Source organism: Equus przewalskii, chromosome 2, assembly GCF_037783145.1.
Source record: "Equus przewalskii isolate Varuska chromosome 2, EquPr2, whole genome shotgun sequence".
NCBI classification, from domain to species: domain Eukaryota; kingdom Metazoa; phylum Chordata; class Mammalia; order Perissodactyla; family Equidae; genus Equus; species Equus przewalskii.
The window spans coordinates 56550956-56565787 of NC_091832.1; the positions used below are offsets into that span (position 1 = coordinate 56550956).

The 14832-nt window shown below is 50.5% G+C and overlaps 1 protein-coding gene across 2 annotated transcripts in view; it reads left to right on the top strand.

Moving 5' to 3' along the window:
* The first annotated feature begins 6660 nt into the window (after positions 1-6660).
* Positions 6661-14832, top strand: part of SCARA3 (scavenger receptor class A member 3) — a 42822-nt gene continuing 34650 nt past the window's right edge. Inside the window, exon 1 of one of the 2 annotated variants that reach the window (XM_070611339.1) lies at positions 6661-6824. In XM_070611339.1, coding sequence (XP_070467440.1) covers positions 6818-6824 — 7 coding nt within the window. In that variant the 5' untranslated portion in view covers positions 6661-6817. The remainder of the gene's footprint in view (positions 6825-14832) is intronic. The other variant, XM_008519296.2, reaches the window with a different exon arrangement.

Consider the following 14832-nt stretch of genomic DNA (forward strand, 5'->3'; position numbering starts at 1 on the left):
CAGTTGAAAAAAATGGCACTGTAATTATAATTGTGCTAAATGTACATATTAGTTTTGGAAGAATTCACATTTTTATATTCTTTCTTCTTATTTAGAAGAAAAACGTGTCTAGAAGTAATTTAAACTATCTTTATTTCTAAATGAATTTTTTTTTTTATCAAAGTTAGATATGCATATAATTTTAAAATAGCAAATAGTACACGGGGCCTGCCTGGCGGCGTAGTGGTTAAGTTCACATGCTCTGCTGTGGCGGCCCAGGTTCACAGGTTCAGATCGCAGGTGTGGCCCTAGTACCGCTTGTCAAGCCATGCTGTGGTGGCGTCCCACATAAAATGGAGAAAGACAGGCACAGATGTCAGCTCAGTGACAACCTTCCTCAAGCAAAAAGAGGAAGATTGGCAAAAGATGTTAGCTCAGGGCCCATCTTCCTCACAGAAGAAAAATATATATATACATCTATCAAATAGTACAAAAAGTACCAGTGCAGAAGTTCTCTGCCACATTCCTCCAGCCTGCCACCGCCCCAACCTCCAATCCAGGAAAACCATTATTTTTATATTAAAACAAATATTGTTTCACTGTGATGTGGCATGCAACTTTTATATTATTTTTTCAAATAAAAGGAAAGACTTCAAAGATCTGTTTGCTTCTTCTGTCATTGTGGCAGTGGAAACATTAGAGAAATCCTGACTAAGCCTATTATACGGAAATTTATCAGACTACTGTTCAAACGTTTCCGCTCTTTCATTCAGCTCTGTGTTCCCGTTCTCTAAGACACGGCCTAGCATGCAGTAGGTGCTTAATAAACACTTGTTTTATTACCTGAGTTAATTTTTCAATTAGCACAATCTAAGATCCCATTTATTTTTTAGCAGTTTCATTCTATTTTCGATTCATATAGAAACCATAATATCCATGGGGATAGGGAACATATCCTTGCACTAGCACAGCTCCTGGCTACAAATTTGTTTAATAAATGACTGAAAGCCATGCATGGCCAAATATCAACTGAATCTTTTCCTCTGAATTACTAAATTTCATCCTTTGCTGGTGCAACTGATGCTGAATCTAAATGTAAGGTTTCAATGTATTCCTCTGGAATTTCATCTTACAAGCGCACTGTCAAGATGGCTCTGGATTTTCTTCTCCCGGTTTTGGATGGGAAACAAAGGAATAAGCATGCCTTCTGGGTCTCTATCCGGAGCATAGATCAAAATGTCCATTAGGACCTTTCTTATCACTTTAAAAGCCCAACCTCTTGAAGCCCGGCTATAACGGAATTCTTATGTACAATCTCTTGGAGAATATCTTCCTCAAAAGCATCCATGCCCCTCCAGCTCTGATCTTTCCATTTTAAAATGTATACTTCCTTGCCACCTGGACGCAGGCATTTTTCCAGTCCTGTGCGCAGTACTCTAAATTGCGGGATTCCTGCAGGAATCCCTTCCCTTGTCCAGTGGATGATTGGGCTAAAAGAGACTTCTTCTTCCTACAGATCATCAAGGCTCCTTCTTTTTCCATTTACATCCAGCCCCAAATGAAGTCAGCCACTTTCTTCCTGAATTTATAATTGATTCAGATGAACAATCTAAGTAGTTTGTCTTTGCTAAGACTTTATTATATTAACTTGGAAGATTTGTACAAGCGCTGAAGCATCCTTTGTGATTAAACTGCTTTCTTTAGAACTTCACCCTCACAGAGTTCATAAAATAAGGTATTAATTTGACACTATGAAGCCCCTGTAAGGATTTCTCAGGCTACAAGAATTCATATTATATGGCATCACCCACTGGTAAAGAGTGGTATTGCGAGGCCCCTCTTGGTCACTGCATACTCCAAAATTCCAGTACTGGTAAATGTAAAGTAAGACAAGAATCCATAGACATGGGAGAAATCTTAGGTAAATTTCTGGGAGGAAGCAATAAAAGATAGGAAACTTCAGAATTGTGAAAACATCTCATAGTTGAGAGAATGGGCCAAAAAAGGCCAACTGAACACTTTTCCGAACCAAAGTCTTCAACTGAGAATGTTGATGGATTTTTTTCCCCAGGGAATTCTATTTCTTATTTAAATAGAAGCTAATAGGGAATGGGATTTCGATTTTCCTTTATGGAACACTGCTATGAAATACCCTGCACTGGCCCTCTGTCCTTTCAAAAATCTGTTCTTTCAAAAATATTTTGCTCCTGTGCAGCATTGGTGGTATAGCGATGAGTATAGCTGCCTTCTAAAATATTTCACTATTTAGCTTCCAAAGGATTGATTATTTGGGTGAAATTCTAGCATTAACAAGGCAGCGATGCTGCATGGAGTTTGAATCCATGACGTTAGAGAGCTTATTGAGGGAGAAAGGAGGGAAAACCCTGCAAGAGTCTGGGTTGGGAGGGCTTGTTAATGAACGGCAGGGCTCACCAGCATCCGGGTCTCCCCCTTTCCTCCTGCAAACCTTAGCTCAGGGGTATCTCCCGGCCCCCTTGCCTTTGGTTGGGGCCGTGTGATTGTGGCTGACAGTGACTGTACGCCTCTTCTAGGCCTGACCCATGATAATCTCCAATCCACACTCCTCCAATCTCTCTTCCCCTCCTACAGCAACCTTGGAGGCTACTTATTGAAGATGGTGGCATCACAGGATGGAAGAAGCCTGGATCCCTGAGTCAACATTTATAAGAGAGACATCCAACTGGCAATGGATTCTGAAATGAATGAGAAATAAACTATTACTGTCATTAAGATCTGGCAGTTCTTTGTTAGAGCCTGTGCTACTTGCTCTAATTATTACAGAAATCGCTATCTTGAAATGGGATTTTGAGCTTGATGCAATGACTGAGTGCAACTTTGAGTTGCTGGGGAAGAGTAACTAAGTTTTATATGTGAAAAGAAGGGAGCAAACAGATCTTCGGTGACCAGGAAGGTGGACTGTGCAGAGAATGCCTGTGTTCGCCGATCTGTGCTTCTCCTCTCTGGCCAAGGGCACACAGCTAAGCCTATTTTCGAGACCCCTTACTGTTAGGTGGGCTCTGGCCGATAGAATATGGGTAGAAGCGCTGGGTACCACTTCCAGCCCAGCCCACAAAATTCTATGCATGATCCCCACTCTCTCTTCCATTTTGCAGCAACCTTAAAGCCACATGTTGAAGATAGTGGTAACACAAGATGGAAGGTCTCTGGGTCCCGGAGTCGCCATTTGGAGGAGAACTGCCCAACCCACGTTGGACTGTGATGTGAATGAGAAATAAACATCTGTTGTATTAAGACAGTGGGATGTGGGGTTTGCTGCCACAGCAGCAAGTGCTACTTACACTAACCAATATAAGCATAGAGAATGTCTATATTTAGAGACTACACCAAATAGAAGAAGCCATTAGAGAAAGAGAAGTCAAAGAAGTTTAGAAGGAGAACCAGAGTATGTAAGATGAGAAAAGAGAGATTCAGGAAGGAACTGCCAATGGTGTTTATGATGGTTAATTTTATGTGTCAACTTGGCTAGGTCATGGTACCCAGATATTTGGTCAAACATTATTCTAGATGCTTCTGTGAAGCTGTTTTTTTAGATGAGATTAACATTTAAATCAGTAGACTCTGAGTCAAGCAGATTACCCTCCTTCATGTGGTGGGCCTCATCCAATCAGTTGAAGACCTTAATAGACAAAAGGCTGATTTCCCCCAAAAAAGAGAGAATTCTGCCAGTAGACTGCCTTTGGACTTGAGCTGCAACATCACCCCTTCCTTGGGTCTCTGGCCTGCTGGCTATTCATTCTGTTTCTCTGGAGAACCCTCACTAATACAGTGTTAAATCTACAAAATGGTTGAAGAGGATACAGATTTTGAAAAGCTTATCATTTTTGGCAAGTAGGGGGAAGGGAGAAATTTCAGTGAGCATTGAGGGCTGACGCTACAATCTAAGAAGGAAAAGTGAGAGTTATGCCCTAGTGCTGGACAAGAGCATGGCTGGGGAGGAAAGGATCAAAGGCAGAGTGGAGGAAGTGGGCTTTAGGAAGAAGAGAGATGTTTTTCCTGAAGTAGAAATAGAAAGGAAAGTCTGGGGAGCTTCCTGGGGGATTTTATTCTGAGCAAGTCACAACACTGCTCAAGAATGGGGGGGGGGGGCGGTTCTTTCTACTTTCCTTAATACATGGAAGTGTCCACCATCATGATTCCATTTTTTCTCTCTAAATGACCTCTGCTCTTTAGCTAATTCCTTTGACTTTCAACATAAGTGTGGCCCATGTGCTGCAGTCAACTGCCCCCCCATCCCTCCCCAGCTCAAGTTAAAAACAGTATTAAGCAGCTCTCCCCACCCCACCCTCCTGACCCCATCCTGTCTGTGCCTCTGTACTGAAGTCCCAGCTGAGCCACTTCCCAATAGTCCCAGAACCTGGTCTCTCAAGGGCAGCGGGTCCAGTTGACTCTGGGTCCATCCCTCTGGCTGTTGGCAGAAATTGCCTGAAACTGCAGCTGAAAGCTTTCACCCAAAGGCTGGTGCAACCTCTAGGACATCCTGTCTCTTCCCTTCTTGAGCTGTGAGCTGTGATCTCGACCTGTGATCATCCCTTACCCTCCTCTTTCTGCCTTCTTCCGTCTCTGAACTGGTCTGTGCTTTGTCCCCTAATGTCTGCCAGCTCCTCTCCAGCTCTTTCCGGCCACTCCACAGGGCTGGGTCTCCTCTCCCCAGAGGTCTTTTGGAACTGGAGTTTGTCCCCTGAAACTCTTCAGGGCTGGGGTCCAGCTCTGGCCCCCCGGGCCCATCTGCAACCAGACAGCAGCATATTTCATTTCTTTGCTGATTCGTCTGCATTATCATAGCAACACCACTGGATACATACATACATACATCCTCCAATTCCCAAGGGACGTGCGGGTGGGAGAGGGCACTCCCTCACACCAGGGTTAGGCCCTTTTTCTCACCAACCATCTTGAGTCCAGCCAACTAAAGAAAGATGGAGAAAACCAAAGGTTCTTTGTTTGTTCTTTCTGTCAACAAATATTTGAGTCCTTCTATGAGAGGCCATGCGGTGCACTGTGGCCAAGCACACAGGCGCGGATCCACCTGCCTGGGTTCAAATTCGAGATCTCCACTTCCTGGCGATGCGACGCTCAGCACATTGTTTATCCTCTGCATGCCTTAGTTTCCTCCTCTGAAGAATGAGGGCTAGAATAGTGCTCATCTCATAGGGCTGCTGTGAGGATCCAGCAAGTTAGGACACAGGTACCCGCCTAGGTAAAGCGTCCCTTGAGGTGAATATTTCCCTGGTGTTTACAAAGCAGTTCTCCTGATCCAGACCACCGTCCCAGGACACTGAGGCTCAAAGGGCAGACTGGGAATCGAGATTCAGGCCACAGGAGTATCCCTCGACCACCACCAGGTAGGTGACATCCTCCCTGAACCTCAGTGTCCTCATCTGTAAAATGGGCAGCATGGCTCTCAAGGTCGTCGTGAGGTTCACTGAGATAGTGGAGAGGATGTGCTTTGTGAACTCAAACCTGCCATTGCCCAGTGGAGAAGAGAGACAGCTGGACATGGCCCCTTGCGATCCACTGGGACTTGTGAACGAGGTGGCTGTCCTCCGCCCCTTCCCGCTCCTGGCTTAGGAGAAAGTTTCTCTGCCCCTTTGGCCTCACCTACTTTACTCCAAGGGCCAAATGGGGGTGGGCATGGAGGTGTGGGCATGTGGGAAAGGGGCAGACTGTAGCAATCAAAAGAGCGGGCCAGTGTCCCCACGCTGTGGTCCCGTCTTTCCGTGCTCTCCTGCCACAGCCTTCACACACCTCATGGCCATCCCGTTTACCTGTTGGCTCTCCTCACCAGATGCCACCCCATGGAGACAGGGACCTGCGAGGCGTTCCTCTCGGTCCCGGAGTTCAGGCAGAACCTGGTACAGGCAGGCGCTCAGTACCTGTCTGCTACCTCAGCGTCTGACACGTGAGGATCCCAGAGAAGAGACGTCACGAGAGTCACAACTCCTTGCTTGATGTCAGGTTCCCTCAGATGTCATTGTTTTCACCAGAGGCCCCTCCAAGAACAAAATCACTGAATTTGGGAGAGCTCGGGCCCAGTTCTCTCACGTACAAAACGGAGGTTTGGAGACGAGAAGTGGCCAAGCAGCCACGCGCCTAGCGGGACAGAGCCGGGGGGCCAACCCTCCCGGGCTGCCCGGGATTGAGGGGCTTCTGGGGACGCGGGACCTTCGGCGCCGAAACGGGGTCAGCCGCAGTCACCCTGGGGCGTGGGTCTGGACCCCGGGGTCCTCCCTTCTCCCAGGCCCTCCTCCCATCAGGTGGGCGAGAAGAGCGTCCAGGGCCGAGATCCGGGGCCCCTCCACGAGACGGCCCCCGCCGCGCCAACCACGGGGCCCCACGCGCCCCCCGCGCGCTCCCCGGCAGCCGCGTCCGCGGGTTCGAGGCCGGCCCGGGGGCACGGGGGGCGGGCGCGCCCGGCGGCCTGGGGACCGGCGGCACAAAGAGGCCTGGCGCGGCAGTTTTGAAAATACCGAGGAAGTTGATCTGGGCCGGGGCCCAAGAAGTGACGAGGAGGGAGGCGCGGAGCGGGGAGGGAGCGGGGAGGGAGGCGGCGGCGCGCTGGGCCGCAGACCTCGCCGGCCTCCAGCGGACGCGCGCGGCGGGATGGGCGGCGGGGCGCGGCGCTAGGTGCCCGGCGGGCGGCCCAGGCTGCGGCCGCGGACCCCTCGGCGCGCCGGCCCCGCGGCGCCCGGCATGCCCCCGGCCGCAGCCCCTCTCCCGCCGAGGACCTCCGGCTGCGACCGGCGCGCCGCGGCTCCAGCCGCCTTCGGGGGCCTCCCGGGGCCCGGCCGCGGGGACCATGAAAGGTAAGCCCCGCGCGGGAGCTCGAGGCGAGATGTGCCCGGGACGCGGTGGGGGCTGAGGAGGGAGGGGCCCTCCGGGAAGGAGTTCGGGGTCTTCTTCCTGCCTTTCGGGTCCTTCAGCGGGACGGATCCGGAGGACAGGAGGGAGCATGAAGTCAAGGGAAGGGGAGAGGAGGAGGATGGAGAAAGTTCGCGCGCACTCTCCTTCACGGTCCTGTCCTCACTGCTCATCGCTCTATCCAGAGCAATGAATTTTAAATTTTAAATCCTAGAGAAGTTTCTGATCCCTTTAGCCAGGGAGCCGTCTCCGGGGCTCCCGCAGTCCCACCTAGCTTTCTGCCCGGCGCCGGCCCAGGATTCTCCTCCAGGAGACCCCCGTGTGGAGGCCTCAGCCCAGGCCTGCCCTTCCCAACCTCTGAACCCTGGCTGACCCGCCCTCTGACCTCCTACACCATCGGCTGGGGAGACCAGTGGTCCAGGCCTGAGCTCTGCCCAGGGCAGTGGGTCATCCCCACAGCGGCCCTTGCAGCGGTTCTCGGGGTGGGAAGAAGACTTGGTCCAGGTGCTCATCCCCGGGCCTGGCTTTCCTGAGCACGCCCGGTCTTCACGATGGATTCAGGCGGTGGGAGAAGCAGGCCTTGGAGTCATCCCGTGGGACAACCAGCCTTTGAGGTTTTCAGTGCCATCCCCTGCCTCTTCAGCAATCCTTCCACAGCCCCGGGGCGGATGCTTGTGCTCCGGAGAGGGAGAACCTCCCCGGTTGGTCTTCGACTGTTGAATGCGGAAGCTGGAAAGGACCTTCGACGTTGCCGGCAGGGCTCTAAACTCTGCTCTCAGGCAGCGGGGAAGCAGCTCTGTTTGTCTCTTTGACATGTACTGGGCTGAGGGTTCCTATGAGGAAGGGGCTCCACGGACACCCCTCTGATTGAACACAGCCTCCACATTGTGTAGTTGAGGAAACTGAGGCCCCAAGAGGTAGGACCGGCTTCATGGGTATGCGACCTGTGTATTCTCACAGGGCCGGCGCCTGGAAGGCCTCACACTAGGTTTAATGCTCTGCTGTCGCTGATGTGAAATTCTTAATAATTTTTTAACAAGGGACCCCTGCACTTCATTTCGCACTGGGCCCCACAAATTATGCTGCTGGTCCTACGGACAGAGGAAAGGACTTGCCTAAGAGTCACAGCTAGTCAGGGGAACTAGAGCCCAGGGCTGCTGACTTCCAGGCCAGGGCGCCTGCTGGTATACCCCGGCCTCTCTGTCCCTTCCTTCCCTCTGGCCTCCGGCCCCTCTGTCTGTGCTTTCTGATGGCCTTATCATCTCTCGGGCTGTCTGGGATGAAGCAAGCAAGTTATAATCAAGCCCAGGGAGTTCCCTTGGCAGCAGAGAGGATCCTCACCCACGAAGCTTCTGCTCTCAGCTACCACATCCATGGAGCAGTACCCTTCCCAGTCAGCCGGCCTAGGGCAGGTCATCACCGAGAAGCCTCCGGAAAGGTCTTAGACCACATCCCACCACAGGCTTGGGGCCCCTGCTGCTCGGGACCTTAATGATGATGGTAAGATGCTGCACATTCTCAGAGTGGTTTGTCTCCACTGACATTCCAGACAAACACTGTTAGAGAAAGTACACTGAGGGAAAGACAGGCAGGGCTGAACCTCTGAAACGGAGGAAACATCCAGCTCCCGAGGAGGAGGGAGACGGGAACACACGATCTTCCTCTCTGAAACTCAGTGAGGCCATTCCACTCCTGAGTGGAGGAGAAAAGAGCTGGTGTGAAGGAGTATTTGGAGGAGGTTCCTGAGGAGGATGGGCTGAAATGCGTCATCAGGTCCCAGGGTCCTCCTGGCCTGCTGGCTGGGAGGCTGTGGGCTCCCAGAAAGAATCCTGAGACCCGTCCCTCTCACCTCCTTTTCCCTGCTCTCAACCAACAGCCTCACCACGATGTGGGCCCAAATTCCTGCCCACTGGGGCCTTCAGGGCAGCACTCACGTGCTTTTCCAAGTCTCCACGAAGCCCTCCCATGATCTCCAAGAACATCCCAGGGGCCAGGCTGCAGAGACACGGGAGAAGGCGAGGGTTGATTCCCAGCGCACCCCCCTGCAGGGTCTTCCCAGTCCTCCCCAGGAGCCAGGAAGAGCCGCCGCCTCTACCTGGGATGGAAAAGGCAGGGCAGACAGCAAATATTTGGCCTTTGGGATCTGTGGAGTGTGAAGAATCGGGATTTTTTTCATTCACATGGAAAAAGTAAAGTGCCCAGCAGAGCAGGGCGGCCCCTTCCCTGGGGGGATGCTGGCTTCAAAGGCCCCTCCAAAGGGCCCACCAATCTGAGAATTACATCTGTTGGCAAAGATTCACCATCCCCTCTCAAAGCAAAACATCAGGTGATGTTATGTTTGGTGGGAGAGAGGGGCATTGGTGGGGACGGACGGCACTTAAACAAGAAAACACGTTTGCTGAGGAGCACTGCCACCAGTGGCCAGGCGCCAGGGCCTGCTCTGCCAGCCAAGCTGTTTCCACCCCAAGGCCCCTCCTGCCCGCCCACCACTGGCTGGCCAGCCAGGCCTCCCAGGCAGCCAAATCTATTGATGCAATCTGTTGATGCAGGTGCAGCCCCTCTCACACCTGGGGGGCACAGAGCTGCCACCAGCCCCTTGGTGACATGACCCCCTGGGAGCTTCCCACTGGCTTGCCTGAGCCATTAACAGCCCCCTGTGGGATTGTTTGCACAGCCCTGGTGAGAGAGTCCTGTCGGGGGAGCCCTCCCATTTTATGAGGCCGTCTCTAGAGGCAGCCTGGTTCCCTGCAAAGATGACTGATTTGAGAGTCAAAGACGTGGGCTCTGGTCCTGGCCCTGCATGAGGCTCCTGTCAAAGTGTTTCCCTCTCTGGGCCTCATTCTCCTCCTGGGTGGTCCCTGAGGCCCATCCTACTCTGAGGCTCTGTGACTCAGCCCAGGAGCTCTGGGTCTGAGTACCACTTGGGGAGCGGAAGAGGCTCTGTAGAGAGATGTTTGGAAACAGGCCTGCCGCATGGGCTGCTCTTTGCCCCTGGAGGCTTATCCTCAGCTGCCACCGACAGGGCAGGGCCGCACCCTGCTATTCCCCAATGTGGGAGGAACAACCCCTCCCCACAAAATCGGACAGCAGTGCCCATACCCCGTGGGCAAAGAGTGGTCGGGGAAAGGAGGGGCTGCAGAATACAGCAATGTGATCCCAGAAAAATCTGCTTCCCACAGCTGGTGGAGGGAGATTATATCCACTCATGAGTGGGCACTGGGTCCACTTTGAAAGCCTGACCTTCCTCCCCAGACCTTGGGGCGCTGGAAGGAGCCTGAGACCAGAAGTAAAGGAGCCGACATGGCAAAGGTGCAAAGAGCCACTAACAGCCCAATGCGGGGGGCCACAGGGGGCCCCAGGGGCTCAGGTCTTGGAGATCAGCTCCCAACACTCAGACACACACACACACACACACACGCACGCACACACATTGGTCACCTCGCCAACCAGCTGGGGTAATTTTAATAACTGAAGACGCACATCCCAAAGCTAATTTGAGAGAGAGGAAAAAGAATTGTGCTTCTAAATAGATGGCGAATAGCTTGGCAGTTTCCGTGAAGGACAGGCAGCTGTGCTGTTAGAATTGGTGAGTGCAGTGGCATGACGGACTGCACCACTCACAGAGGCACTGCCCGTGTTTGTTATGCTTAATTTAGCGTGTGTGTGTGTGTATGTATGTGTTGTGAGAACTGACACCCAAGGTTAGGCCCAGCCCTGTCACAGATCAGCTTTATAACTATGGTGAAGTCATTGATACTTCCTGGCCCTCTGTCTTCTCATCTGCATGTAGACTGGAGGATCTTTGAGGTTCTTTTCAGCGCTAACATTCTACTCTGTTGTTTTTCCTTCTGTGAGGGTATATATATTCATATCTATTCATCTATGTATCTGTCAATGTCTATCTATCTGTCCCCATATATATATAATCTTACCCTCAGAATAAGACTGTAAAGCCCACATGTTGGTATCAGAATGTGAGTTTCACGAGCATGGGGACCCATTTCTCTGCCTTTTTCTTGTCTCACTCCCGCACAGTGTCTGGCACTTAGGAGGTGCCTACTGCATCTGTGCAGTGGGTGTATCTGAGTCCCCCACAGGGGTAAGATCCTTAAAGACAAGAATCACACCCTGGTATCCCAGAACCAAATGCAGGCATTCAGTGAAGATTCATGCTTCGGTTTAACAAACGTTTGTTGACCAACTGCCAGGTGCCAGGACTTGTATGTCTACGTATGTCTAAGGTCTGAGAAAGAGGCCGAGAAGAGCTCAGGCACTGTCCTTTCTCCCAGGAGCTTACCCTTTGCTAGGACCTATAAGATTAGTGCCCAAATCATTCAAAAAGACTTAAAGTGGTAAGTGTCATAAGAGAGGTCCCAAAGAAGCGGTTTGGGATGGTATTGGTTCTTTCCCTGTCTCTCCTCCTTTGCTGCTCTCCTTCTGGGCCAGTGTGTGGTTTCAGCTGTGGACTCCTTGGTTCTTACTGGGCGCCCATTCCTTGAACAGCCTCACCCAGCCTTGTAGATTTGACACATGGGATAGGCTGATGAGGCCAGATTTATTCCTCTGAGCTCAGGACCCATATTTCTGACAGTGTCCTGACCATCTCTAGATGGAGACCCGCAGACACCCTTCAGGGCTCAGATGAGATACCTTCACATCCACCTGAACCCAAGCTAAAATATTGGTTATTCTGGGATGTCGCCCCCCACTTTTTGGTGAGCAAGCATGTATCCAGTACCTGCTTTTCAGGAGGAGGCATGCTGGTTTGAAGGTAAGCAAGGATGGTTCCTGCCCTCAGGCAGAGACAAGACATGCACACTTAACAAGAAAACCAGATAATCAAGGGAGATGACACAGAAGAACAAATGAGTGGTATATACAGTAGATTTGGAAGGAATCCCTGGAGAGAAGGAGAGCATTTCAAATTGGGGCTGTTGGGAGAGACTTTAGGGAGGTGTTGAAGGGTGAGCAAGATTTAGATGGGGTCATTCCAGGGACAGTGGAAGGTGGGCATTGTGTCCTTGGGTGCATGTGCTTTGGGGTGATGGGCAGAGAGATTGGCCTGGAGTTAAGAGTTGGCCAAGAGAGGCAAGCAGCCACAAGACCAGGAGGCCTTGAGTGCCGTGCTAAGGACTTCCACTTGTGTCCTGCTGACATTGGAGAGGCCCTGGAAGGGGTTGTCAGGAGATGACCTGGCTGCTGCTTCTCCCTGGAGACGTTGGGAAATCTCTATTTTTAGAGAATGCGAGGGAGAAAATGAGCTTGTGAAGGAGCCAAAAGGAGTGGTCAGGGACACAGGCAGGGAACTGTGACAGTAATGTCATGCAAATCAAGAGGAGAAAGTTCCAAGAAGGAGGAAATGGTCAACAATGTTGACTGTTGAGCGACAGGGTTAGCACAGGATTATTTGATTTGGAGGGAGCCAGGCTGCACGGCTGCGAGGGGAATGGGTAGATTGGATGCAAAGTGGCAGGGAGGCCTCACATTAGAGACGTTTCAGAAAAAGGGAACTAGGTAGTCAAAGTAAGAAGCAGGGCCAGGCAGGAAGAGTTCTTGCAGGTGGGGCTGGCCTCTGCTCATGTGAAGGAAGAAAGAAAGAAGAGAAGGGGAAATGGGGGCACAGTAACGAAGGAGGCAGGAGTGGGTGAGCTTTGCCGGGGAAAGAAGACGGGCTCTCTTCATGGGGAACCGAGGAAAGGGAGAAATGACACATAGAGACAGACTTTTTGCATTACTGGTTGCATTTAATCTTCTTATGATACAGACTCTTTATGAAAAATTGAGAAAAGGAAAGAAATAGCACTCACATGAACTCCTGTCCCTCAGAGATAATTGACAAGATTTGAATGACCATTCTTCCGAAAATCTTTCTGTGTCTATTTGCACACAAATTTTTTTCACATAGGTAAGATTATACTATCCATGTTATTCTGTATATGTATTTTTAAAATTCAACAATAGAATGTAGATATCTTCCCTGGACAATAAATATAGATCTGCCTTATCTTTAAAATGGTTGCATAATACTCCACAGTACAACTTTACAATAATTTATTTAACCAACCCCTTATCAATGGGCATTCGAGTTACCTAACATTTTTCCTGAAGTTTATCATAGCACGCAGTGATAATCTTTGCACATCCATCTTTCCTAGTTGTATAAGTATTCCCTTAGAAAAAAATTCCCAAAAAGGAGATTGCTGGGTCAAAAGGCATGCTCACTTGGAGTTTGGAAGCAGAGTGCCAGACTGCGCTCCAGATGCACAAGAGGGCCCCTTTCCACACGCCCTCGCCTACACTGGATTTAAGATTTAAGGCGTAGGGACCTTGAGGGAGTTAGGGGGAAGGTGGAGAGCTTAAACCTAATGGTTTTGATCTTCTCATCTTTGGAGAATGAGATGGGCTGAGAAGAGGAGTAGTGAGTGAGGATCCAGATGGCAGGACTCGACTGGGCCAAATCCACCCCTCTCTCTGCCGGGCTTCCACCGAACTGGGTTCGCACCTGACCCTGGGGCTAGGCTGATCTGGGAGTTCAGAGTAGCTGATGGCCTGGGTGAAGTAGGGAGCATAAAGGCTTAGTGCAGTGGGGCTTAGGAAGGACAGTGAGAGGGTATAAAAAAGGAGCTTATCACACAGAGGGAACAGCAGTAGGCTTTGCACTCCAGAGGGTGGGCAGGCTGAGCTTCGACCAACGTGCGGATGAGACCTATAGATTCCAGGCCAGGGAGCCCTGAGGTATGGAGGACCAGCAGGCTTTCAACATAAATGCTGCCTCCGTTAAAGCTGATGGCAGAAGACAGGGTAAGGAAACAATCTAATCCGAGTAAGGTGCTTACCCAGAACAGTGTTCCCTGAGGTAGCTGCACCACTGAATACCAACCAGTCCCATGGTTTTTTTTTTTCAAGAATGGCAGGAAGTTCCATGGTCAAATAAATTTGAGAAACAGAATTATAATACAGTTTGAAATGGGCCTGTTTCTTTGCAGGACTTTTCAAAGTTTTTAGTATGTTAATGTTGAGTCTCCAAAATGGGATAGAGTATGCAGCATTTTCCAGACTTACTTGATCAAAGAACCTTTCTTCACGAAAGAGTATTTTGAAACCAGCGTTCCGTAAGACACGTTTTGAAAAATGGATTTCTTGAAAGTTGGGAATTGCTCCTGAGAGTGACGGGCATTGGGAAAGGGAGATAAGTGACAATTCAAGTAGGATAGAAAAATAATCCTGATAAAAATTACCGGTACTACCATTTTTCAGATATTTACTATGTGCCAAGTACTTTGTATATATTGTCTTATTGAATTTCCACAGCAGCTCTGTGAAGTAGATGATATTCCCACCATTTTTGCACGTGAAGCTCAGAGAAGGGATGGGAAGTCCCCGTGTGAGAGAGAGCATGGACCTCAAGTGGTGAGAAGCAGAGAGAGTGTGAGGTTTGAAGGCCCAGAGGTGACTATTGAGGTCAAGAAACTAGTGATTCACATTTCTCCTATCCCACTGGAGTTTTGGGGTCCGGGGGAGTGGAGGAGTTGCTATCTACGCAGAGGAAACCAGTGTGCATGTGGTGAGGGAGGGTTGGGGTCTGTGGTATTGAGTGAACAGCCTGGGTTCTCTTCTTACCTGGAGGCTATCCCGCCCCTTGAAGGGGTATTTAGAAATGGAGCGGGCATCTGGAGTCATCACGATGACCAGGGATCGCTCCTGGCATTTAGTGGGCCAGAATGCCAAATGTCTGTGCGGTGTGGGTAAATCCTGTCTAAGGAAGAATTGTGCCACCGAAAAGCCAAGAGCACCCCGGTTAGAAACACTGAGGGCAGAAAGGGGAGGAAAGTCATTTAGGATAAAGGGGGCTTAGGATAAAAGGGGAGTTTGCCCACAACCTCTGTGCTTACCAGAAACACAGGTTTTCCTTCATTTGAGGAATGAAGGAGCAGAAAGGAGCTGAGTGTTACA